Below are 26114 nucleotides of genomic sequence, written 5' to 3'. Positions count from 1 at the left end.
TCCTGAAGCTGCGCAGGGCCTGGCTGGGGACTCACTGAAATCTGCCGCTGCTTTTTGACTTCAGTGAACAAAGAGCCATTAAATTACATGAACGCAAAGCTCCTTCGGGCTGTTCTGCACTGGTGGGACTTGTTTGAATCCTTATAAATACATTGAACTGACATTGGCACTTCTAGTAAAGCCTTTCATCTCCTTTCTATATAATGAGTATATCCTTGGCCGCAGCCAGTAATCTGCTTCCTTCTCTCATCCTTTCCTTTCCACCCTGTTCTGAACCTGCTGCTTCTCATTTATTGAGGCTCATCCCGCTGTCTGCCGAGCTTCCCCACATCGCAGTGCAGCTGAGGCATCATGCGCTGCTGGCAGGTCTTGCGAGAGGGGAAAAAAAATTGTAGAGAACGCTGTTTTTCTCTGGACGCAAATCAGGCTGCATTTTAATGACGATTTGCTGAGTTTTGGTGCATTGCACTGATACAGATTCTGAGTGTCTTCTGCTGTCTGCTGGAAGAGCCCAAAGAATTATTTTTTTCCCTTATCCTCTTGCTTTGGGTATGGGAACACAGCACCTTCCTAGCAGTGCTGGGATGTGGTGGGGCGTGGGGGGACAGGCTAAAATCCTGAGTCAGCGTTCCCTATCCGCTGCTTTTTAAAACAAAACTAGGATTTTTTTTGCTCTCCAACACTGACAGAACTCGGAGGATACAGCTGTACTGCACAGCAAAGTGCCTTTCAGGGATATCTGGACCAGCTGCTGTGCTCCACCCAGGGTAATAGTCTAAGTAAAGCAAAATGCTACTTAATCCCAAGTCATTTTTTGTGCCCGCAGCTTAACTTGGAGTTCCTGCTCTCAAGTACTTATCCTTTTGAGCTGAGGCTTGGATCGCCTCAAACGAGTGTCATTACCGAAGCGGCATAAAATGTGCAACTGGACTTGCCGGTGTCTGGAGGAATATTGTGTCCTTGCATGTTCATGGGAGTCGCCCGTCCACGTTGATGGGGAGACTGCGACTGCTTTCAGCTGATTCTTGGCAGCGTTTAACTAACTGGCTTTGCACAGTGTTTGACAATGGTTTTTCCACGAGGTGTGGCATACGGCAGTGGCCGGAGCTGGCTGCTGCTGTGCCGTTACTCGTTATGAAATTGGATGCTTGCGGTTGGCACCGCCACGCCGTGCTCCCTGCGCTGGGGAGGGAGGCAGAGCAATGCTGCGGCGGGTAGAGATCCACCACGCTGCAGCCTCGGAGCCACAGCTCTAAATCCGCTTTTTCTGCCCGGAGCATAAGCAATTGGAAAAGCAGGCGGTGCTTGCACTTAGAGTTGCAGCTTGTAGAGCACCTACCTAGTCATGTCCCCTCCTGGACTTCGCTCATTTGATCTCTTGTGCATCACAGGCAGTTAAGTTTCACCCAGGTGTTTCCATATTAACTCAAGAATTTCAGCCTTATCCAATTTTGCTTGGGAGAGATGAGAGAGAGGTTAATTACTGATCTTCTCCACAGACAGATGATTGATTAGGTGAGAGATAGTTAAGTGGTCCTAAGGGAGAGGCATATCCCACGTTGCATTAGGAGAGCACTCTGAGGGAAGGATTTATTCTCCCATCAGTCCTGGGATAGGAATTATTCCTGACACCAGCTTCTCAGACCAACAGTGACCTTCAGCATGGCTAACTAGCCAGACCTCTTAGAAAAAAGGACTGGATCTTGCATTGGACTTGGTCTGGTGTGAGACGCTCAGCAGCTTCTCAGAGCAAAGCACCCATGCCCCACTGATGTCCTCCACTGATATCTTTTGCTACCAGAAATACATTTAACAACACCAAATCTTCCCCGATCCTCGTAGATAACTGCTGAAGCTCTGCAGTATTAGATCTAGTAATCAAGGTTTATTAACACAGAGCCGTGAGCGGTAGGAACAAGTTGAGCAAGATAAAGGGAATTGCGTAATGAGCTATGTGGAGAATTCGTGGGTTCCTGTCCAGACGGGATGGTCACATCTAAGCAGCTGGGATGCTCTGTGCACACAAGCTGTGCAACAGCTCCCAGAAACTTGATCTAAAGTATACATTCTTTTTTTAAAAAAAAAGGTTTCTAATCCAATTTTGAGGTCTGAGTAATTGGGCAGTAGTGTATTATCTTGCCCCCTTTCTCCATTTTGGTGAAGCAGTTCAGAAGTTTAGCCACTTTGATGATGCGATGCCTGTTTTCAGCCCTTGGATCTCATTACAGCTTTAAATCAATAATGAAAACCCATTTCCATCTTGTCAGACAATAACTACCCACACCTAGTGTTCAAATTGTGGCTTGGCCTTTGTAAATGCCTTTTCTTCTTGAAGTAATGCCCATTCAATTAAAGAAAACGAAGCGAACCCCAGCAGACTTGCTTGCAACCCTCTCTCTCCCATTCCTGTGCTTTTTAAGAACATCCCACCCCGTTACTCCTGCTTTCATCATGAACCACCCTACAATGGGCAGTACATGTGGTGACAATTCTTTTGTGTACCAGGCACCGAATTAATGTTGGTCTGTCAAAATGTGCCTTTGGAATTGGCTTTGCCCAAGAGGAGTAGGTGACAACAGCTCCTATTTCAGTTTCTCCTCGTTAGAGTTTTTTGTATTGACTAGTTTGTCATCTGCTGTCGCGGTCCCTTGGGTAGCAGAGGCTAATTCTGCCCTCCAGGTCTGTTCCGAGGTAGAAAAAGAGGCGTGTTTCTACTGCTGATTCAACAAAACAGTGCCACACAGCAGCACTGCTCTGCTTTATGGTCCAAAGAGCATTTGAAATGGAATAAATCTTGCAGTCCTGTTAAAACCATGCCAAAACACTTTTCAGGCTGGGTAAATATTAATAGGAGGCTGACATGAGTTTCTTGCAGGCTGTCATCTCTAGCTTTAGCCACCTTGAGCAGGAAGATCTGGGGGGGGTGGGGGATGTGGCCAAAATCTGTGAGGCCCCTTCTCTCTTTAGGGGGAAAAGGAACCGATGGTCAGATCTCCAAATCATGTTTAATATGGTCCCTGTTTAAGCCACCGATCCAGGAGCAGAAAGTCTGTGTTCGCAGATCTTTAGAAGAGTCACTCTTACAGGATGAGGTTGCCAAGCCTTCGAAGACTTTAATTATCACACCGTAATTCCATCTGCGACCTTAATAAAGATGATGTCTTGAGGGGTGATTGGCTTTCGTCCTCCTTTTGCATACTGTGTGCTAATGGACGAATGTTTGCATATTTTGCATTCTTGATTTTTAGGTTTTTCTCTTAAAACGAGAAGAGAGGCTGTATGAAAGTCAAAGCAAGTACAGTCAGTTGTCAATGCAGTCGGGTTAGAATTTGCACAGCTGCCAAAATGAGGTTCAGATATTTTACTGGGTGATACCAAATGAATGTTTAATTCATAGTGCATAACACTTTAAATAAATATGACTTGGCCACCTTCTAATGAGGATATGCTTGACCATTGACACCTCGTATTCTGGATGCAGTTTCTCTGACTAGTTTTTATGGCAGACTGTACATTTTTAGAAGAGTAACATTCAAAATACAATTCATTCAGTCTTGTCTAAAATGAGTCTTCAGTTTTGTAATATCATGTTTGAAACCCTACGTTTAAACTGCTGCTTGAAGACAGCCTTCAGGATTAAAACTGGCTTTTATAGAGCAATAAACTGCAATGTCATGTACTAGATGGTAGCAACATATAGCTACTGTGTACTTCTAACTAAAGACCTTGATGTTTCTCCTTCATTTTCCTTTCTCGAGAGATGTTTGCTTATCCCCTGCATGCAGGTTCCCTCGAGGTTTCTCCTGTGATTAAGGAGGGGAGCAGTTATTTAATTTTTGAGCCTGGCTGCACAAAGGAAACTAAAGTCTGTTTAGTAATAATTCTTTCCCTCAGAGACTAATGCCTATCTCCCTGCTTTTTGTCAGATAACTAGATCCATTTCTCAGACTAACCAGCCAGAGGGTGAAGAAGGAGGGAAAGTAGCTGTGAATAACGGAGCGGCTGCAGGAGGGCTCCTGCCACTTCTGGTTGTAACAGGTGGGAGGGCAAAGAGAGCAGAGGGAAAACATAGCTGCAGCCATTGTAAATACGGATTTCCTAAGTAAACAGGGATTTGTGTCCTGCAAATCTCGTCCACTGAAGTGTGTTATTTGTTGCAGGTGTAGGGATTCCCTCTGTTACATCCACAGTTGCTCTTTTTAATTGTGCTTTTTACCTTTTCTTAATAGTTAAATATCTCTAATTTGGGGCAACCTTTGTTATTAAGACATTTATCACATTAATACTGAGCCCACTCTTTCTGGGAAGGTAAGAAATTAGGATTAAACGAAGGAAGGTAGGGGGGGAGGCAATTCTCGGCCACCGGTGAGTGTGCCCTGTGGGACTGTGGGCTCCGACAGCTTTTCATATTGGCTCCCCTTGGTTTTATGTCTGCAGTGGGACCCACATGATGCCGATAACTGTTTCAGTTTTGCTAAGGAGGGCTTGGCAAGTGATCACACACCTCTCCCAGCCATCTCCCGGACTGCATTTACAAAGGGGCTGTAGCACTTCCACGTAGTTCTTGGATGGAAAGCGTTGCCTGTTCTGCCGAGGAAACCTGCTCCAGAAGCTTGCTAGCACCACTCCCCCGTCTTGGGCATGGTTGTTTCTGCTGCTTGTATCAATGCCAGGACTTAAACATCAGGGAAACCAGAATGTTTGCACTGTGAGCTAATCTACTCTTTAAAGATGTTAGATAATGTAATAAAATAGCTCAGCGGTGCATTGCAATTACCTTTCACATTTCGTCATGCTTCTAAAATTTTTGTCTTCTGAAACTAGGACTATATTTTTAGTAAAGTGCAATCAAAAATGTCTGGCCAAGAACCTGATATAGTACCTAGGAAAATTGAAATATTCCTTTAAATGTCTTCCAGAGCTGTGGTTTCCTCTGAGTATTAAACTCCATTTGTTACGTCCTGATTACATACTTTGGTCTGGGTTATATATGGCTTGGATTTACAGTTCCATATATATGGACAGTTTGATCTCTTCCTTGTTCTTTAAGAGCAGAAAGCACAAACTAAACTTTTATTTTAGCATGATGTAAGCATAATTATTTAGTGGGCAAGAGAATAAAGATTACATTCTTTTGTTTGCCACTGAGGCTTACAGATTGATTTTTTTTTTTTTTTTTTTCTTCATGGTTATGACCAAAAGATTCATGCTATTAAAACCCTAACCATTATGTCAGGGTAATGGTTTCTGTAACTTGCAAGTGAAGAAAGAAACCTAGTGTGGAGCTGGCTAGTTCACCAGCGGTGTGGATTTGACTTTTGGATTTGACATCGTTCAACAATAACATGAATTGGTGAATCTCTTACAAACCCACATCTTGGTGAGTTCACACAGTTCACTCTTTCTGGCATTTTGTATCACTCAGGGCACAAATTATTAGCAGTAGTTCCAACTACTGTCATAAACTATGACCGTCTTCTGCTCTTTTCAAGTCTTCAGTATATATCTTTTCCTATAAGGAAATTTCCAGGCTGGCATTTATCACACAGCTTCCTATCTAACATGGTATCCATGCAGAACTGCTCTTTGACCCCCTGCAGCTCATAAAGCTCCAACTGCCGCTTTGAGCAAGTCACCCGCTGTTGTTACTGCACGCTTTCTCATGCCCGTGAAACATCTGATGCCTGTCTAGTTGCTCTTCCATGGAATACACAGCAAAACCACAGCAACGCAGACCAGCTCAGGTAAATGTCCTTCCAGGACAGTTTCCAGTCCCAGTACTGAGTGGGCGTTGTCTGAGGTTGAGAAGGGTTTTTTGGTTAGGGTTGGGTTTTGATGTGTGCTTTTTGATGTTGTGGGGTGGTTTTACTTTCCCAATGTATTTTAGCCCTTTGACAAGATGGAGTAACTGACATCTAATGAGTCAGGTGGGTTTTTTTCCTGTTGAAAGTGGGTAGGAGGGCTACACCACAGAAAAAAAAATGACCTACATGGAGCCTAGGAAGCTGGGCTTTCAGGGCCGGGAAGACTTGCTTTGACCTATTCCTTGACTCATTGCAGATAACAGGCTGCATCTTCAAAGATGATTCTTTTACTCTGCTAGTGGGTTGCAAAACCCGGACGCTCATCCTTGCTGCCAAAGAGGACAGCGCTTTGCGTGACGGGAAGGCAGCAGCAGGCAGGCACTGAGCGTACTGGATCTTCAGGTTCCGACCACATCAGCTCAGTTCCAGCCAGCTCAGAAATCTTCCAAGTGTGAAAGCTCAGACACAAAGCACAGGCACACAACAACTTTTTGTTGTGGTTTTTCAACAACTTCTGTTGAAAATCAGCATAAACCAATGGGCAATATAACATGTTGCATAAATCACATGTGTCTGTTTCCTCACCCGTCCTAAGTAAGGCAAAGAAGTATCCTTTCTGAGTTGATGGATTTAGTGGAATTTGTATGTGATTTCTTTTAATGTGCTTCAAATTAGTCATGGTGCGTTATTTTCTAGGCTTCATCAAGTTTGTGGTCTGACCATATTGTGATAGTCACTCCTGGCAGTTTACCGAATAGTAGTTTTAATATCCGGATATAGATTTCTTCAATATCCTGCAATGCATTTTTTCAGTGCTTTTCTGGATAATGCTAATACTAAACAGTCTGTGATGCACCAGGCCCCCGAGCTACACTTAAGGTTAGCATAATGCTTTCCGTCTTTTCATCTTTGCGCAACACGGACTGCTGTTACGTCTTGGGGTTTTTTCAGGTCATCAAGTATCTGAAAGGAGCATCTTGCTTAAAAAGTACTATAAGATGACCCTGGTGCTGCAGGCTTCCCTTTTCTGGTCTGCCATTGTGCCTTGTCACTTCCACTCTCTCCTTCTCTCTTTGCCCATCCTTTGCTCCTCTCTTCTTTATCTGGGAAATACTGTAATGGTGCACTGTTTCCATGGAGAGCAAAATGCCCAGGAGATCATCTCTGTATTCTTCTGGCTTAAAGACTTGTAGAAACAAATGTCTTACCAGAGGGGGAAATAAAAGTTCTCTTTTGACAGTTTGCTGAATAAAAAGATGGCAAACTGAATAGATGGGCTTGGTTTATCACCTGCGTTCCTGTGGCACTGCTGAATTAGCTGTTAAAATTTCTGTGAAGGTAGAAAACAGCTATTGTGCAAGGTAAGAGGTCAAACTTCCCTCAGAGACAGTGGGTTGTTATTCGCTGGTGTGTATTGAAGCAGTTCTGGACCAGGTGTAGATTTGCCTTCTCCAAACAGAAAAAAGCCTTTGAACATATTATCACTGCCTTAAAAATAAAAAAGAAAACTATCCCCATTGGGCGTTTGACAGGAGGCCAGACCTCAAGAGGACAGCTGAAGAGAGGGAGACAGGTTTCTAACATCTGTTTCGGGTGGGTGGATTGTATTTGGCTACGGCGTTTGCATCAAGGCGAGGCAAAGGCAGCAGAGGCACGGCTTGATGAAAAGGATGGTCCAGCACCCTGCACGCTGACCCGCTGGCTCTTTGATTTAAAAAGAAAATCAAACAGCAATGGGCAAAACAGCCATGAAATGAGGGGGTGAGGATCCTGGGGTACATGCATAGCTCTTTCTGTAGGCTTTAGAGAAAAATACTGATAACACTGGATTTGGCATACCGAACCAGGTTGTTGCTGTCGAGTGTGTCCTTGACAGATGTCCTTGAGTGGAGTGAGAGCCTTTCTCCCAGCCTGAGCTCTCTGGTGGCCCTAGGCCCTGCCAGATGAGCTGTGTTGAATGGTACTGCTATTTTAAGATGCAAATGGTGTGTCGGTGCCCACTTTGCTTTCTGACACAAGGTGCTACCCCCAGGGCCGAGTTAGCGATGGGGAACACGTCCCTCTGCCGCCAGCTGAGCCTATTCGCAAAGACTTGCTCTCAATAGCGGTTTTAAAGCCTGCTGTTGGCTATGAGTTGGGAGCACACCTATTTGCTCATCGAGTTCATGTCCGAGCCCTTATTAGCTCCGGCTCAAACCGCACTGAACTCAGGAACAACCTGAAGTTCAGATGATACAAGTATATCTCAGAAGAGTACTAAGGAAAATGCAGCAGAAAGTAGTCCTGTGTGTCCCTCTGAAAGCCCCATTGAAGGGTTCTGGCTCCCTCGTGGACGTGCCTTCGTGGGACAGCAGAAGAACACAGTCCCTATCCATGCACCCTGCCCTCCCGGGCCGGTGGCCCGCCTGCGTCTGAACCGCGGCGATTTATAACGCCCTGAGGAAACGAGTGCCCGTTTCAATGCAGCTTTAAGCTGTCAGGCTGTAAATTGTCTTGGTTCAGGAGCTACTTCAAAGCAGCCCTGCCTTCCTGCAGCAAGGAGAAGGCTTTTTGGCAAACCCAGCATAAGTCATTTGCTATTCATGAGTCAAATCCCTGAAATGTCTTCAATCAACAACTAAAAATGGGTCATAAGTAGACAAGGCATCGCTGTTTGGTGAATGAAGCTGCTAACTCCACCAGCCTTCTCCATCTGTTGGCTAAAGCTGCTTCTGCTTTCTCAGCAATGGCTTTTCCTCCCTCCCTGCATTTCTCCGTTATGCTCAGCAGCATCACGCACCCACAAGGTTTCCCAAAGCAATGGGACTTTGACCCAGCGGTCAAACCCACCCAGAAGATCTCCATGTTTCTATGTTCCTCCCATTGCCCCGTCTCCCAGAGGCGTGAAAACTGTCAATGGGATAAGGGAAAGTGACTAATGAAAATGTTAAAATACATCCCAAGTCGGCCAGTTTCCAAATCCAGAGAGGCTGCAGCATTCAAGGGGGAGGGAAGAGAAAGAACGTGCTTGCTGGATGCAAGCGGGGACTTGCAGGCTGCTGGAGGGATGGAGGGACCGAGCAGTGTTGGCTCCAGGTAATGGGCATAAGTTTTGAGCCGAGTCCGCTCTCCCAAAGCCGCAGCTGCCCCAGCTTGGTTGTAACTGGCAGAGCAAGGGGTCTTCCAGGTCGGAAGCAGAGGAACGAAGAGAACCCTAGGAAGGGACCAAAAAGGCCTTCATGTGTGCGTGGCTACTGCTCAGAAGGGAGTTCAGTGTTGTGTGAATAGCATATCCTTCACCAAGCTTGGGAATATTTAAGGCAGTGTTTAATTTCTTTTCTTCCTTTAGATTTCTAATGGTGGCTAATGCATTTACATTCAGCAAAACTGGGTTTATCGGTATCTACATCTCCAGCTTTAATTTAGGGCATTACAAAAGCAGCAGTAGAATATTCTTTTTGTCAGAGCTAGGTGACGGATGGCGTACGCCAGTGAAACTTAAACACACCCGCTCGGAAGTGAGCCTCTTGCTTCGACAGACCGTGTGTAATGCAAGAGGCACTTGGTTACAGAGCGCTGCAGAGTTACACTGCTTGTTACTTTTCCAAACTGTGCCAGACAGCAAACTTCCAGAAAACCTCAGACCATATACAGTTAGCCAGCAACACTATGTGAAATTTTTAACCATATTTGAACGAACGGGCTAACTTGGACACTGCGAGGAGGGAAATGCCAGAGTGCCTGACAGCTCATTTTAATAATGAGAAAGTTGTTCCACTGACAGGAGGACAATAAAAGCTGTGGCTGTGAAGAAAGATGTTGCCTTTCTTCTAGTTCAGAGCGTACATGAAACTGCAGAGGAATGGGCTGGTCCCAAGCCTGTGCACGTGCAGCTGTGTTTTTCCCTTCTTTCACCACTTATCTCTTCTTTCTGGGGTGTTGAATCTGCACCCAGCCCGTGAGCGCTGTCAAAATGAGGCTTCAGTTTGCATTAGTAAATCACTACTTTCTCCTAAAACGTGCCTTATTTTAAATATATTATCCCTGTGCTTCAGCGAAGAAAGTAATAAAAATAGGTGACCTTTTTAGCTAGAGCTATTAATGCACAATTTATGGGGCCTTTGGTATACGGGGCATGAAAGTCAAATTCTTGACACATCATCAGCCCTCTGAATGGGCAGACTTCCTCTGCTGGTCCCCCAGTTGATCAAGGAGCTCTGTCTTTTATCACCAAACTACTGTGTATTGCACGTACTTTGTCATCTTACGGTTTCGGCAATGACACGTCTATGCTGGACGATATACATGTTTTCCAGCAATGAGATAAAGGCAGATTTTGCTTTTAAACTCGGCACAGAATAGTGGGCCGGCTTTAAGTCCTGCGTGGTAATGATACGAGCGCAAGAAAAACACTTTCGCAATCATGGCATCTCACTGTGGAAATTCTGTCTGCAGCAGCAGCGTTACCGCGCGATGCTCTTTACCATCGCAGCCTTCTAAAGCTGCGTTATCCCAGGGCCAGGGCTCAGCCGTAGGATCCTCATGGGCTGACTAAAACATGTGGCTTCTCCACATAAAACAAGGGTTTGCGGCTCTTATTTCCCTCCCCTCCTCTGAGCAATTATTAAACAATTCTTTTGGCAAAAAAAAAAAATGTGCATGCGTTTAAAAATGCACACTTCAGAACAATGCTGTGCAGCTTCAGTGAACCCTGGAAGCTGTCATCCTGCGCTGCTCCCCGTGTGAAACAAGCTGGTGATTGAGTCCAGGCCCTTGTAGACAGTCTTCAAACCAGCTTCAGAGATGGTGGCCCTGGCTGAGAAACGGGATTGAAGATGAAGAACTGCTCTGAGCTTGCAGGCTGGTGAAAGGAGCAGTGAAACCATCCGCCTGTGTCACAAATGTTACGCCTGTATTGGGCACCGGTTCTGTGGGAGTTGTAAGGACCTCCGTAGCTTGTTGTTCTTTTCCACCAACACAAATAAAAGGAGATTGTTCTTTTAAATCTGACTTATTTTAGGAGAAGTAGCCAGAGGATCGTGGAGTGAGTTCCCGCTTCATTGCTGGATGCCTTGGAGGGGCATCCTGCTGACACCGGTCCCCAGCAGGAAAGCCAGCACTGCCTCGTGCTGCCGGCTCCTCTCCCGTTCGGAGCAGGCCAGCCTTCAGCAGTGGCCAAAAAAGGCAGGCAGCCTTGCTGTGGCAAGCGGAGGGAGGTCGTGGTCCTCGCTAGGAGGCTTTCTGCTTTTGGGGGGCTGATACATAGTTAGTTGCAGTCCCTGGTGCCTTGTGCTCAGCCACAGCGGCTCTGCCTAAGCTTGCTGAGCTGGAGGGGTAGCGGGGATGCTTGGGATGGCCAGTGGTCTTCAAACTGTGCTGAATTGCTACAAGGCTGGCTGTCAGATGGGGGGACTTCTCATCTGAAAGAAGTCAGCTGAAACCCCGTGGAGCTCCCCATCACCTGCAAGCTCAGAGTTGCTGCATGCCCTTTTTGCTAAAGGGCTGTGGGTGTTGTATCACCTTAAGTACTGGGTGTCTTCAGCATCACCCTGGAAAAAGCAGTTAGTGAGCACCATGTTGGAGCACTCGTTAAACTCTAAGCCCGGAGGAGAGAGGTGGCTGTGGCATCTGGTTACTACCACAGTGATTCAGCCGTCATTGTGTCCTCTGTGCTGTTGCAAACCAGGCGACACTGGTGAGACGTGTGGAGCCGTGTGGATCCAGCAAGGCCAAGTGGATGGAAATGACCCCACTCTCAACGTTTATTTAAATGCTGTCTTGCTCTGTGTTTCAGACATCCCCACCAGCGTGAGGTGTTGTGCAGCTGCCACCTCCTAGAGCCAGGTCATCACTGATCTGGAAGGGGCTAAAGTTTCAAGAGTGTGTCCTGAACAATGTCCCTTTTGCCAGCTGCTCACCTGGCAGAGGCATAACACAGCAGCACCCATGAGAGCGGCTGTTGTGGCAGCCAGGAGGAGGGCTCGCTAGCAGAGAAATCAGAAATCTAATGTAGTCCCAGTTTTCTGTCCATTTGCATTAGCCAGTACCGATGCTGCTGGTAAAAGTTTTTTTACCGTCGGTTGTTAGGAAAGCGTAAAGTAGGTGGATTTCTAAATGCAGTTATGAAAGGTGCACTGGCACTTTGAGGCTGTTACTGGCACTGCAGGTTCGAAGGGCGGCAGCTTTGACACAGGCAGTTCAGCAGTTGGCCTTGTCTTGGCGATTTCATTCAGCGTTTCCAGCTCCCCTCTCATCCCTTCCCAAAAGATCTATTCTGGCCACAAGTCTTCGCAAGGGATCACAAAGAGCAAGCATGGCCTGCTGCCATAAAGAAGGGAGCTGTGTTCCTCCTCATCTAAAACGGTGCTGCTTAAAGCTGGATGTGCCAATAGTCTTAAAAATTAATCTATTTTTTAAAATACACCCGCACCTTTTCACACCCAGAAAAGAACTGCAGCGGTAGCTATTGTGAGGCCAAATCTTTGCCTAATTAAATTCACAGTAATCTCCTGTGAAGGCTCAGAGAGATTTAGAGCTTTGCACTGATTTGACTGCTTCAGTACTGTCCTTCAGCCTAGACCTGTTACGCTGATATTGTCTCCATGTAGGGCACCATGTACCTACCCAGGGGTGGGGGCTCCTGAAACATCTTGCATCAAAAGGAAGCTGTGCTGGTATTGTGAGCGAGGCTGAAGGGGCTGGATCCTGCAGCCGATCCTTCCCCCGGGGTTCTTGCAGGATCTGGTGTTGTCAAAGAGCTGCAGACCTGGTCTGGTGTGTGCTACAAAATTACTTCTGTCCCCAGCCAGTCTGCCAGAGAGGTTTTGGCTTTATTTCTGATGTTGGACTGATGTTGAGATGATGTGTGGATGCCTAGGCTCCAGCTGAAGTTTCTCCAAGCAGAGGGTTTCTTCCCCACCCCCCTCTAAGCAGCAGCCTGTGGTGGCCTTGCCAAGTGTTTTGGGACCAAAAAGGCTCATCATCCATCATGGCTTGCAACTCCTACAAAACCACTGGATGTGGAAAGTAGCTCCCAAATAGGAATCTTTGAATTCCATGGACAAAAGTATTTCTAAATGATTACATTACTGCCTCTTAAAAACACATGGTAGAAAATCATGGAGCAGTCCAGAAGAGGGCTTCTCTTCTGTAGTCTCTGCTCAGAGGAGGCTGCACCCCTCCAACTCTGTTTCCAGCATCCAAAAGAATATTTGCTGGGATGTCAGAGGCTTTCTGCTCATCATCTCCAAGAAACTACTCTCCAGGGGTCATGTGCTGCTCCCCTGAAATATTAACACTTAGCATGGGAAAGAGCAGATACAGTCTTCCAAGGCTGCAGCTCTTTCTTTCATGGGCCTGTTGAAAGTCATAATGAAAACCAACTTTTTCTTGTACTCTGCCTGTACTGCAGAGTCTGAAAATGTGGAGCTGACAACGAGGAAAAGGCATCCCGAGACTCAGTATGTTTGGTGGGCAAGTAATTTGGCATCATCCCTGAGTCTGGCCATTAAATGAACAAATCAGTGGCGAGTCGCTGTGTTCCTGGTTTTGTTTGGATCTGGGACAGAGGCAGTCCCTCTCTGCTGGAGAGGGAGAGCTGAATCATTTGCCCCGTGGGTCAAAGCCTTAACTTGAGTGAGGGAGAGCCACGTGCAGAACAGCAGTTTGTACCACGGCTCGTAATTTGGAAATTATGGTAGGAACAAATTTTGAGCACACTTTCTCAAGCAATAGCAATGATAATTAGTCATTAGCACCTATGATGTTCTGCTTCTCTAATAGCCGTAGGATAGAACATTTGTTAATATTTAGTGGTGTTTTGTTTGTTTTTGTTTCTGTTAAATCAGAACGTTTTGGAAGCAGAGCCCGCAATTGCATCCAGCTCTCCTGAGGTTTGCACAGTTAAATCTAAATATCCTAAAATGACACGTTCTGCTTTATCTGGTTACTCCTAAGGTACAAAATACTTGCAGGTTATATGCTGGTTTATGCTTTAAAAACATAAATCTGTGTCTCTAGAGAAGCAGTTCCAGGCTTTATGGAGTGCACGGTGGCACCTGCGTAGTTTGTGGGTCGGATGCACCCAAGAGGAGGGATGTTTCACTAAATGAGCAACTATCTTCTTTTGAGTGTTATGTGATCGCATTAGTCTTTCTTTTCTTTACACAGGAGCTCTGATTAAACTTGTCCCCCGTATCCAAAATAGGGGAGACCAGAGGAAGGAATCCTTGCTTCATGACTAAGAGGAGACCGGGATCCTGTATCCTCATTTAGACCAGGAGGGTGAAGCTCAGTTTAACGCAGGGCCAGGCAGGGGGAAGTTCTCTGCTTCAAAGCTGGAGGATCTCAGTTAGTTCCCAAGTGCTCTGGATTGCTCCCACCTGTAGGTTTTGGGTAATAAGGTCGTCAAGCTCAAGGTTAGAGGTGAAGTACCTGATGCCAGTTTTGAAGACATTCATTTTTGCAGGTTTCCTTCCTTCCTTCCCAGCCAAGCTGGGAATACTTTAAAGGCTACTTGGTTTGAAAAACTGTAAATGAATAAGTAATTTTTAAGCTCTTCTACTTGTTTTAACAAGAAAGGATTGGGAGAAGGACAGTTGTTTAATTAAACAGCTACTTGGTGTTGTTAACAAAAGATTGAACTCCAGCAGTAACTCTCCTAATTCACTAGATTCCTCTCCTAACTCTCCTAGATTCCTTGGGAATTCAGTGACCTTGAGTTTGCCGTGCTTAAAACTTGCCTTACATGCTTGGCTTCCTTTCTCGAATACTTTGGAGAGGAGAGCAGTGCAGAAGGCATCGTGAGGCTCTTGAGTGAGAGAGGCGCTGTCTTGCTTAGTATCATATAAGAAGAGGCAATTGTGTTGTACAAAATAAACCTCTTGCTTCAGAGCACGCCTGGAGTTAATTGCGCTCAGAGGTCGCAGTATATCACAGCTGGGTCTGCCTCGGCCTCCCTAGCAGTCTGCTATGGAAATTTTGAGTACTCGCTGCTTGGGGTGTCCAGCTGATTTTCTTGCCCCTGTTTAATTTATGAAACAAATCAAATGCAAACCAGTTGTCCATGATGAAATTCGTGTGAGAAGTAACTCGTATGAGAGATCACATTATTTAATCGTGCTCCAGAGCTCAGGGCTTCACTTGTCAGCCGAGAGGGAAGTCCTATCTCCCAGCGCCGAGTGGCGTTTCCTGCATCCTTTCCTGTAGTGGCAACTGGAGAGGTTACAGGGCTGAGCGAGTGGCCAAGTTCGCTGGAAATGAGTGTTTATCCATCACTTCCCCATGTTTGTCTCCACCATAATAAGTCTGCCCAGGAGTGACTTTAGTCATGTCAGTGGTTGGCTGTGGGATTGTACATAAAGCATCAAGATTTAAAACGGAAAGATCATCATTAATAAGAATCCTGAATACACAGAGTTGTGTCCAGGGAGGCCACTATGGTCTCCCTCTCCACCACAGGCAAGTCAGCAGTGAACAAAGACCCGCTGCTCCTTTCCATGAGGTCTATACACAAAATATTGCATGAATTTAGCTATATTGATGATTTAAAAACCAGAAAGCTAGCAATCTGTTTTGGTTAATCACTCCAAAGTGGCAAAGCTGTGTTAGTGCAGCTACAATTATTTCATACAATTACTTGGGATGTGGGCCCAAAACCATCTTTCATTTTACTTCAACCAGCCAACAGGAGCTGCCCCCTTGCACCGCTACGGCTGCGCAGCAGAGCTGTGGGGCAGGGTAAGGGCTGTCCCGGCACCCACGTCACGCCCGTAGGTGAGCAGCTCTGCACCAGCTGCGTGCTCATCGCCTCCCAAATGAGGCGCTCATGCGCTAGGTGACATTAGCCGTTTCTTGAGCTTTTAATTAGTTTGGCTTTGTGTTTAAAGCACATCTTGGGCTTTTTCGAAGCCTGCCATACAACATGTCTTGTCCACGGTTGCTTTTCATGAGACTTGTGGGGCTGTGCTTTCTGGGCTCTGGTAGTACAATCTGGAGCTGTGAGAGAAAGCCCTCGGGGGCTAATCCGTGGCTGCGGGCCAGTTTCTGCATAAACTGGTCTTATTTTTAAAGTCCATTTTCTCCAGTACACTTTTTTTTGGCCTGCAAAAGACTTCTTCATTTAAAATGAAGAACATAACACTCTCTCCTTTCAGTTGGTCTTTTGGACACGAGCCAGTAGTGCCCACAACAGCTGTACCACAGGTTAAACATTCAGTCTCTAATGGTTTGGGGAACATTAGGGTTTTTAAGGCTTCAACAGGTCTAGAGTAAATAGTGGTCAATAAAGAGTAGCTCTTCTTTGTATCCCTATGCTCTCAGTGCTCTGCACTAGAATAAAGCATGCTTAGAATATAATTATTGCAAAGTTAATATCCATGAAAGGTTCTTTTTTTGAAAAGAATCATAGAGAAACCTGTTTCACTAAAAGAAGAGTTTGCAAGAGTTCAGCTCGCAGGAATCTGGTAACAGGCATGGGGAAGTTTGCACGTAATGTCTGGTAGACGTGCTTGTGTTGCTCCCTGTGTCTGTGTTTAATGGCTGCTATGTGGGAGGAACAAATAAATTACAGGGAGAAATTACAAAGGAATTTCTCTGTTGTCTTCTCCCACCCACCAATCTCGATTAATGATGTACACAAGAGGTAATTATGATTTTTTGTCTTCCTTATGGCTTTCCAGTATTGTGTGGAGTCAAAAGCCCGCATGTGCTAATAGGTAATATTTAGCATAGTGTTTTGGACCCAAATGAGGTAGCAACTATGTTAGCAGTGATGGGGGATAATCGGACATTGCCCTTATTAGTGATCAAACCCAGCGCTGAAGACTAGCGCTGCCGTAATGGTTTAAATGGATTAATGTTGGTGGAGCTGTCAAACCATATGGAGGGAAGTTCTCATTTCTTTCAAGTTTTGTAAATGTGGCTGAGAAAACGCAATCCACGTGGGGCCCCTTGTCGTGAAGGAAAGCCTTGGGCATCGCAGTGCCTCTGCATGCTTGGGTTGGTGTCAGCAGGCGCCTTGGCCCAGGAAGGGTTAAATTGCTCTGTTGGCTGCTGGCCACTTGGACTTCATTTACAGCACTTCATGTCACCGTGCAAAAATAGTTTGTAAGCCATTATACTCTCTGAATTGATTAACCCCTTCTGATACCCTCCTGTGTGTTTCCTACCGGTGTGGGGTGTACCTTGGTTCCTAGGTGGGGGATCGGGGCTGCGGGATGCTGGCACGTCCCTGCAAAATAAGGAGACAAGCAGGACGCTGGAGTAGGAGGGGGGGAGACTTTGTAGGAAAAACAATGAACGTGCCAGCCTTGCAAGGCATTCTTCTGAAAAACAGGATTATATAAAAGCCTGGCTACTGTGGTGCTTCTCATTAGCTGCACTGCAGGGTTGGCTGGAGCGCAGGCTTTGTTACAGTCGTCACCTTTTTGGCTGGAGAGGTGGCTGTTAATAGATGTGTCAGTTGTAAACTTCTTTGTGTTGAAGCACCAGTAAAGACTTGCTGAGATACGCTGTATTTTCAGTTCAGTTTTCAAAGTTAGCTAGTTTGTGGAAGAGGCAAGAAGTAGTATTAAAAAGTTCAGACGTTAACCATCCTGGCTAAGAGGTTGCTCCTGCATGGCAAGCCAGGCTTTACAACAAGCTTGTTAATTCTATTTAGGGCCGTTTGCTAGGGGTTCGTATCTTTAGTTCCATTGGGAAGTTTCATAACATTTTCCTACCCATCGGTATTCTATTAAAACTTTGTTGTGTAATCTAAAGGCCTTTCTGCTTCTCATGGTTTCCTCTCGTAGCTAATTCAGAATGTCCTAGATGGCAGTTTTGGAATAAATGCATTCAGGCTGCATGGTCTTGATTTTATTTCCTTGTAAATCCTAAACAAGATTTGAAATTAAGTCCTATTGTCAATTTTTCCTTTAAATAGTAGTTGCCTAATGACATGATTTAAGAATTTTTATCTAATGTCACAATACTCTTGGGAAAGCCTCTGCCTGTAGTTGTATTGTAGTTAAAATGTCAGTGAAATCTCCAGCCTATTGCCATATGCATTTCATACTTCTAGTTATATATTTTTATATATATATATATATACATATATATATATATGTATATGTTGTGTTAGAGAGGATAGATCAGTGGAGTCAGTAAAAATACACGTGTGGGTCCTGCGGTGTTGGACTCATCTTGTTCTTGCTGCATGAGCTCTCCATTGTCATAAATTGTGCTTACAGGAGTGACCATAAGTGGGTGTGATTTGAGGTCTCCTAGAGCCCTTAACAGAAGCAGTGAGGTTCAAAGTGGACAAAAAATAAAGTGTTATAAGTAGAGGAAACAATATAAAGATACAAATGAAGAACAGTCTTTGGGTGAGTGGAAAAACATGCTTCTCGGGAAAGCAGGAGGTTTGTTCAATTTGGATAACCCTCTGCTGAACAGAGGATCAGACCAGCTAACCTCTGCCCGTAGCACTCTTTTAAATCTTGCGTGACTTCTGAAGGGATATACATCTTGACAGGCAGCTCGTCCGTGGCTTGCCAAGAGGCCATCGCCAATATGTTCTGCTTTGGCTGCGTTGCTGTATGGGATCTGTCTAATGAGAGGCAGCCTCTGGCCTGAATTGCTCGCAGACAGCATGAAAGCAGCAGGAATCACTTGGGGGAGAGTAGGCAAGAAGGTGAACTGGAGCAGGAAAGGAGAAAGGGTGGGGGATTGGTGATGACCCATGAAAAAAACATCCTTTCTTTCTCAGGCCGGCTGAAATTCCTCCCTCCCTCCATTGAAATGAATTACATTTGTTCAGATTAGAATCCATGGAGACGCTTCCAGTAGACTCAGCTTGCTCCTGTGCTGTGCACAGCGATGAGCTGCATTTCAGGTTTCGGTGTGCGCACATCTGGTTTGTTAAGATAGCGGCGATTAAATCCAGGTGCAAGTTTATCCCGTAGATTCAGTGTCTGTCCACAATAATGGGAAAAATGCAACTGAAGGCCTAATAAAACAGAACTTCGGCTGGGTCTGAACAGCTGGTAGAAGCATCACTCGCACTGTGTCCGTTAAAGGGAGGCTTTCTGTGCCTGTGATTGTCCTTTTAGTGCTCCCTTTAATTGCCCTCATATTTGAGTCATTCTCTCTTCTGTTTGGCTTTTGGATTTTAGCTCTTTGCTAATCTTTATAGCCCTTTTAACATGTGCTTTATTGACCGTATTACCTGTAGCAAATTCTGCTGCCAGTACCGCAGATCCTGTATCGAATGAAGCTGTCAGCTCCTCTGGCGGGTCGATGACATCTGTGTTGTGACATAGAACCAGCCCGTGATCTTTCTAAATGTCCGTTGTCTAGGCTGGTATGTAACTTTGGCCTTGAGGGGTTTTTTTTTCTCTTGGGGTTTTCTGTTCAGCTTATTTTTCCACATTACCAACCCAGTTTCCACATACCTTACATTATATTAGCTGCTGCCTGACCTACTGAAAACTGTAAAGCTGGTTTGCCTGCTTTTCTTAAGTTGTGGCTTTCCGTAAGGCTTCTGAATCTAATCTTGCCCCGCTATCTTCTTCTTTTGAAATAGCAATTTCCACTTTAAGAACACTTTTATTCTAGTGTACATAGGCATCCTGTATTACCTGCCTTCTGGAACTGCTGCTGGGAGTCTCAGGTGCATTTTACTTTCTGTTGACATTTTAAAATGACAGGGGAACGGTAGCTTTTCATTGCACTGCTCGAGATAACATACTTAGCATCCTGACTAAAACATTCAGCAAACTGGATTTTGAATGCCTGGACAGCATTTGGGTGTAACGGAAAAGGTGTTGTCATATTTGCTTACTATGTATATGGCATCCTTTATTATTAGCATTAGTATTAGTATTAGTATTGCCCATGGGAGGCAGAAGAAAAGTAAGAGTTTTGTAGTGAACGCTTCGTGGGTTTTTTTTCTTGGTGATGCTGTGTTGTGAAGAAATGAGCTTACAGTCTACTTACTGCTCAGTTTTTGGCCAACGGTGATACCGCTAGAATAGGCTGTAGTAATCCCAAATCCACGGTAGATGTTTCTTTTACCAGTTTACAATGAATAATCCTCTTAATTTCCTTGAATAGCAGCTGGTATTGCTACAACCTGTGCCTAAAACCAAGAACAGCTTATTGAGAAAGCCTTCTGGCCCTGCGAGCAAGGAGGAGTTTTCTCCCAGCGGGGGACGTGCAGGCTGACTTCCACAGGGACAGCACTGCCGAGACGCTCACTTCTCCTTTCTCTCTTCTAGATGCAGCAGCTGTTTTATGAAAATTATGAGCAGAACAAAAAAGGCTATATCCGAGACCTGAGGAACAGCAAAATACACAGAGCTATCACGCTTCACCCCAACAAGAACCCCCCGTACCAGTACAGACTTCACAGCTACATGTTGAGCCGCAAGATAGCAGAGCTGCGCCACCGGACTGTGCAGCTGCACCGGGAAATTGTCCTGATGAGCAAATACAGCAATACAGAAATCCACAAAGACGACCTGCAGCTGGGGATGCCACCCTCCTTCATGCGATTCCAGCCCCGCCACAGGGAAGAGATCTTGGAGTGGGAGTTCCTTACAGGGAAGTATTTGTATTCGGGTGCTGACGGGCAGCCCCCGCGGAGAGGAATGGACTCTTCTCAGCGTGAAGCGTTGGATGACATTGTTATGCAGGTCATGGAAATGATCAACGCCAACGCTAAGACCCGGGGGAGGATCATAGATTTCAAGGAAATACAGTATGGCTATCGCAGAGTAAATCCGATGTACGGAGCAGAGTATGTTCTTGACTTGTTGCTTCTCTACAAAAAGCATAAGGGGAAGAAGATGACCGTCCCCGTCCGGAGGCACGCGTACTTGCAGCAGACGTTCAGCAAGATCCAGTTTATGGAGCACGAAGAGATGGACGCCAAAGAGCTGGCCAGCAAAATCAACCAGGATTCTGGGTCCCTGTCTTTCCTCTCCAACTCGCTGAAGATGTTTGTTCCCTTCCAGCTCAGCCGATCAAAAGTAGAGAGGAAGGAACTCAAAGACAAGAAGATCAACATTCTGATTCCTCTCTCCGGACGTTTTGACATGTTCGCAAGGTTCATGGGGAATTTTGAAAAGACGTGCCTCATTCCAAATCAGAACGTCAAGCTGGTAGTCCTGCTTTTCAATTCCAACTCCAACCCTGACAAAGTGAAGCAGATCGAGCTGATGAGAGATTACCGCTCCAAATACCCCAAGGCTGACATGCAGGTTTTGCCGGTGTCGGGGGAGTTCTCGAGGGCACTGGCTCTGGAAGTCGGATCTTCTCAGTTCCAGAACGAGTCTTTACTTTTCTTCTGTGATGTTGACCTAGTGTTTACCACAGAATTCCTCCAGCGGTGTAGAGCCAATACAGTTCTGGGTCAACAAGTATACTTCCCCATCATTTTTAGCCAGTACGATCCAAAGATTGTTTATAGTGGAAAAGTTCCTAGTGACAATCATTTTGCCTTCACCCAGAAAACAGGTTTCTGGAGGAACTATGGCTTTGGTATTACCTGCATTTACAAAGGTGATCTTCTTCGAGCAGGTGGCTTTGATGTCTCCATCCAAGGTTGGGGCCTTGAAGACGTAGACCTATTTAACAAAGTCATTCAAGCTGGCTTAAAAACATTCCGAAGCCAAGAAATTGGAGTAGTCCATGTGCATCACCCTGTTTTTTGTGACCCTAATCTTGATCCAAAACAATATAAAATGTGCTTGGGGTCCAAAGCTTCAACTTATGGGTCCACACAACAGCTGGCTGAAATATGGTTTGAAAAAAATGACCCAAATTTTGGGAAAAGCAGCAATACTAATGGCTCAGTGAGGACAGCCTAATGTCCAGCTATGCTGGAAAAGACTTTTTTTTTAATTATCTAATTTATTTTTTGGAAAATGTTTTTTGATAATTCACTTTTAAAAGACCACACAGGATATATTTTAGAAATCATCATTGTTTTCCTACAAAGTGCTCGTTTTGAGAAGAACAAGGCCGTTGGTTTTTTTGTTGTTGTTGTTGTCGTGTTTTTGGTTTTGAACAAAACTGTGATCAATATTTGCCTTCAAACAAAAAATAATGGTTTAAGAGTTACCTGACCGATCAGCGGAAGTCTGACTTGAAGCAGATTTTCCTTACGAACAAAAGATTGTTTCCTACCTTTTCCGTTGCCGTCTTCGTTGCTGGGACTCTGTAAATTGGGACCCGAGCGTGCAAGCCAAGCGACAAAACGGTGTATCTAAATGTTTTGTTGTGACTGCTACCGTGCAAAGATCTTGCTTCTTTTGTTAAGGGTAGCCATTATTTTTAAAATTGCGTTAGAACAAAACAAATCGGTGTGGCGATGGTAAGGGTATTAATCGCAGGAGGTGGGTTTTTTTCCAGATGGCTGATTATTTCCGTTTAAAAATACACTTCCACCTATTATGGCCAGGCGACTTCAAGGGAGGGAAGAAAGTAAGCACAACCTGCTGTCCCTTTAGTCCTTGTAGAAATTTTTCGGGTTTTATATTTGGTCCATATATGGACGTAATGTTTTAAGAATCCGTGGTGGGTTCTGTGTATTATCCTCAACCGCTGTCCTGTCTAGAGCCGAGACGATGCGATCAAGAAATGCCGAAGCGTAATGAGGGAGGGGAAGAGGATGGGAAACGCGAATCTCTTGCAGCAAAGCGACAGTACGCAACGAACAATTAGAGATCCCTAACGAGAACTTTGAAAAATCTTCTATACCGCGTGTACTGCACCTGATTGCATTGATTTTGTTCCGTCGGTTACGTGATGTTAATGGGAACAATTATTACATTTGATTACTAGTTTTGTTTTGGGATTTTTTTTTTCTGTATCTAATAGACCGTTAATTTATTTAATATCCATTGTTTTAGGTTCTTGACCTTTCCTTGAATATCTGTTAGTCATTTTAATATTATATATATATATATGTGTGTGTAAATATATATATATATATTAGGAATGTATTGCATCTTCTCACTGATAAGGTAGTGTACATCATACTTGCAGTAAATGATCTCCAAAGATTACTTTCTAAAATATTTTTTTCCATGGATCTTCTTTTCCCAAATTTCTTTAACATTTTTGGAATTACTTCAGTGAGCGTAGGAATTCTTTCGGTATTCAAAGAGGAACTGGGGATGAGGCGGCCGAACACAAGGAAAGTGCGATCCCTAGGAATTAACACCTAGCAAGGTAAGAGAAAAATACTCAAAATAAAGTGCCTTAAAGCCAGCAAGAGAGCCCTTTACACTGAGACTCAGACGGTGAACGGACATTGTCACTGAAGCAGATGATCTGTTGGGACCTACCTACCTGTAAATATCTTGCTCAGCAGAAACAAAAAATACGAAACCAGCGAACAATATATTTTTCTATTGTATCCTCCAGCACCATTTCGTCTCATTGCTCTCAGTTCCGCTTTGCCTACTCTTTGGGAAGTGGAGACTAGTGAAGGAATGGAGAAGAACCAGTGCTGAGGTTGTTGCCATGTGTGAAGGGATCTTATGGAGTAATTGCTATTCCAGTAGAAGAAATAACCATTGTTTACACGTGTATGGAATATGAGCTGCAACTAGTGTAGAGTCGATGTCTTATAATGTTCATCGTTTTTTGGTGACAGTCCCAAGGATGTAGGTACTTGGATGGATTCAGTGCATGGAAAATCTTTTCTTTTTTTTTTTTTTTTTTTTTTTTAAGACTTGCTTCTAAGATGCAATAAAGATTTTTTATTTGCAATCGGAGCTCCTCATGTCGTCTGCCTCAGTCCGTATCTCTTCATACAGCGTAGGCTCGGCCGCAAAGGCAAAGCAGTTCTGGGAAGTAAGTCCAGGTAAAAGGATCTCCCTCTTACAAAGGGTTTCGACCTCTGTGTTGTGCTTTGGCCTGGAATAAACTTAATGCCCCGTACCTCGGCTCTGGGGAAAGGGGAGACAAATCCGTTCATCAGACTGGTGCGCGCGCCCGTTGCTGCCAAGCTGTGCGGGTCCCTGGGGCAGCTGGACCTTTTTCCACGTGAAAAGATTAAAAGTGCTTTTGCTGTCTGAAAACATCCATAACTATACATTTTAAATGCCTGCGATGACAAGGCTGAATAATTTCGTAATGTTTTGTATAGTCAAACACAGAAAAAATAACTATTGTGTCAAGCACTTACTTCTAATAGCTCTGCCAGCTTTATCGGTTGTTCAATACTGGCATGAGGCTTTTTTAGGTAAAAATTAAGTCCCAAAGCAGGGATCTTAGGGATTACAGAAGTGTTTCTTCACACCAGGGAAAGGGAAAAAAAAAAGCAACTGGTATTTGTGGCTGCAGAAAAGAGCTTGAAGAATATGAACCCTGAAAACCTGTACCAAAAGTTGGGGGGGGAGGGGGGGAAGCCCCGTACTTACAGTGTGTTTATTAGCATTTATGGTTATGTGGGACTCTTTTAGCCCATAGCAGCCGGTAAAAGCAGAATGCATGTAAATGGAAAAAGCCGTGTAATGAAAAGCACCCACCTGGTATTGGGTTTTTTTTGCTCAGCTGCCGCAGTCCTGATTCAGTTACCAAATCTGTCCAAGCAGCATTAAAAACGAGTTTTACAACAAGCTTGCAGGCAGCTCTTGAGGCCCCACATCTGAACTGACCACGTATTTTATGGACTCGCAGCTTAAAAACAATCCATTTTAAAGTTAGATTTCAAATTACAACTGTCTATGATAAAAGTCTAACCTTATAAACTCCGTTTTGTATTAAAATAAGCGGCTTTTGGTGCCCAAGTTCTAAGGAGCTTGACCAGGTGGAAGTCATCGGCTGGCAAGTGCTAACCCAGCCTCTGACAAAAATCCCTTCTGGGGCTGGAACATTTCGTTCACAGTTTACTCTGGTTATTTGGTTCAGAGAGAAGTTTACTTCATGCTGAGAAGCCAGCTGGTGTTGGAAAGCGCAGGAAGGTTTGCCTTTGGTCTGTGAAGAAAAACAAGGTATGAGAAAATGAGGTGGTGTCATCCTGACGTCGAAGAACGTGGTGACGGAGGCTCATTTATGAGGCTTGCTTGTTGTCGAGATGCTTCTCTTCTTCATTAAAACAATTAAAAATGTGAGACACTTCTTTCCCTTGTTCTTCCAGTGTATGTAACCCGTGTCAGGTGCCGTGCTGGTCGCTCACTGCAATAAAACTCCACCCAAGCAGAGCTTTGCAGCCCTTCAGCGCTTGGGTTTAAACCCTTCCACCTTTTCTGGACACCCACGGGTGCGAGCTCTGTCCCGCACACCCGCGCGGAGGATGAACTCGCGAGTCAAAGCTCAGAAACACTTTGCCATTCCCATCTTCCCGTGGCTCACGGCGAGAGACGGGGTCACACGGGGGGTTCTTGCCCACATTGACTCCGCTCGCCCTGGCCCGTTGGCTCGTGCTTGGCAAGTTGGTGGCTCTGGAGGGCTTCGGAGGCCCCGTGTGTCCGCCGAGCTGCGGGAGCGGCCGTCTCCCACCAGCGACCGCTGAGGGACCATGCTCTGAAGCACAGGTGACCCATCACCATCTTCACCGCTCAGGTACCCTCGCTCCCCGGCCCCGCGTTGCTTGTCGGGCCTGCTGCCCCCACCGCCGTGCTCCGCCGGCAGCGGCCGTCCCCAGGGCTGTCCTCCGGCAGCAGCTCAGCTGTGGGGGGGCTGTCGCCGGCAGAAGACGGAGCTGGTGAACAGGAGGGGCTGAGCTGAACTTTGTGGGGGGTGGGGGGGGGCGTGCAGCAGAGCCTAAAGCCAGCCTCGGGCCTCCCTTCTGGGAGGTGCGTTTGTGGGGTGGCGAGGAGAGCCTGCTTGTCCTGTCGGGTGGAGGGGGGGAACGGCCAAAATTCACTGCGAGCCTTGAGCTGGGGCGTCTTGAGGCTGCGCCTGGCTCTTTGTTCATCCGCTTTCATCAGTCGCTGGCGTTAAATTGCATGTGAAATCAGGGAAAGGCAATAGGGTGGAGCTGGATTTATTAGCTCTGTTTTCTAAAAGCACTTCCCTCCCAGCAGCTCATTTCTTTGCTCTTCATTTCTTTGCTCGAGGATCAAAGATGGCAAAAAGGGCACGGGGAAAGCGCATGCTGTATTTTCTGTGGCCGTCGTGCTCGATGCGACTACAGCTTAAATATTTATTAGTAACTTTGCAGAGTCACAGCCCATGGAAGGATTTCAGGTTTTGGTCCTTCAGGCACAATAGGGTTTTATTGACCTGAAGAAAAATAAATGAGTGCCCAGCTCCAGCTTCCCTGGACCTGCCTGGACGGTTCTATTCAGCAAAATCAGCAAGAAAGTCCCGCTGACCCTAAATCTGCTTAGTCTG

At 45.4% G+C, this 26114-nt stretch overlaps 1 protein-coding gene across 1 annotated transcript in view; it reads left to right on the top strand.

Moving 5' to 3' along the window:
* Nucleotides 1-22665, top strand: part of CHSY1 (chondroitin sulfate synthase 1) — an 80954-nt gene extending 58289 nt beyond the window's left edge. The window contains exon 3 of the mRNA XM_075100693.1: nucleotides 20042-22665. Within this exon, the coding sequence (XP_074956794.1) occupies nucleotides 20042-21634 (1593 nt within the window). The 3' untranslated portion in view covers nucleotides 21635-22665. The remainder of the gene's footprint in view (nucleotides 1-20041) is intronic.
* The last annotated feature ends 3449 nt before the right edge of the window (nucleotides 22666-26114 follow it).

Source organism: Phalacrocorax aristotelis, chromosome 7, assembly GCF_949628215.1.
Source record: "Phalacrocorax aristotelis chromosome 7, bGulAri2.1, whole genome shotgun sequence".
NCBI classification, from domain to species: domain Eukaryota; kingdom Metazoa; phylum Chordata; class Aves; order Suliformes; family Phalacrocoracidae; genus Phalacrocorax; species Phalacrocorax aristotelis.
This window is presented reverse-complemented; position numbering and strand designations above follow the sequence as displayed.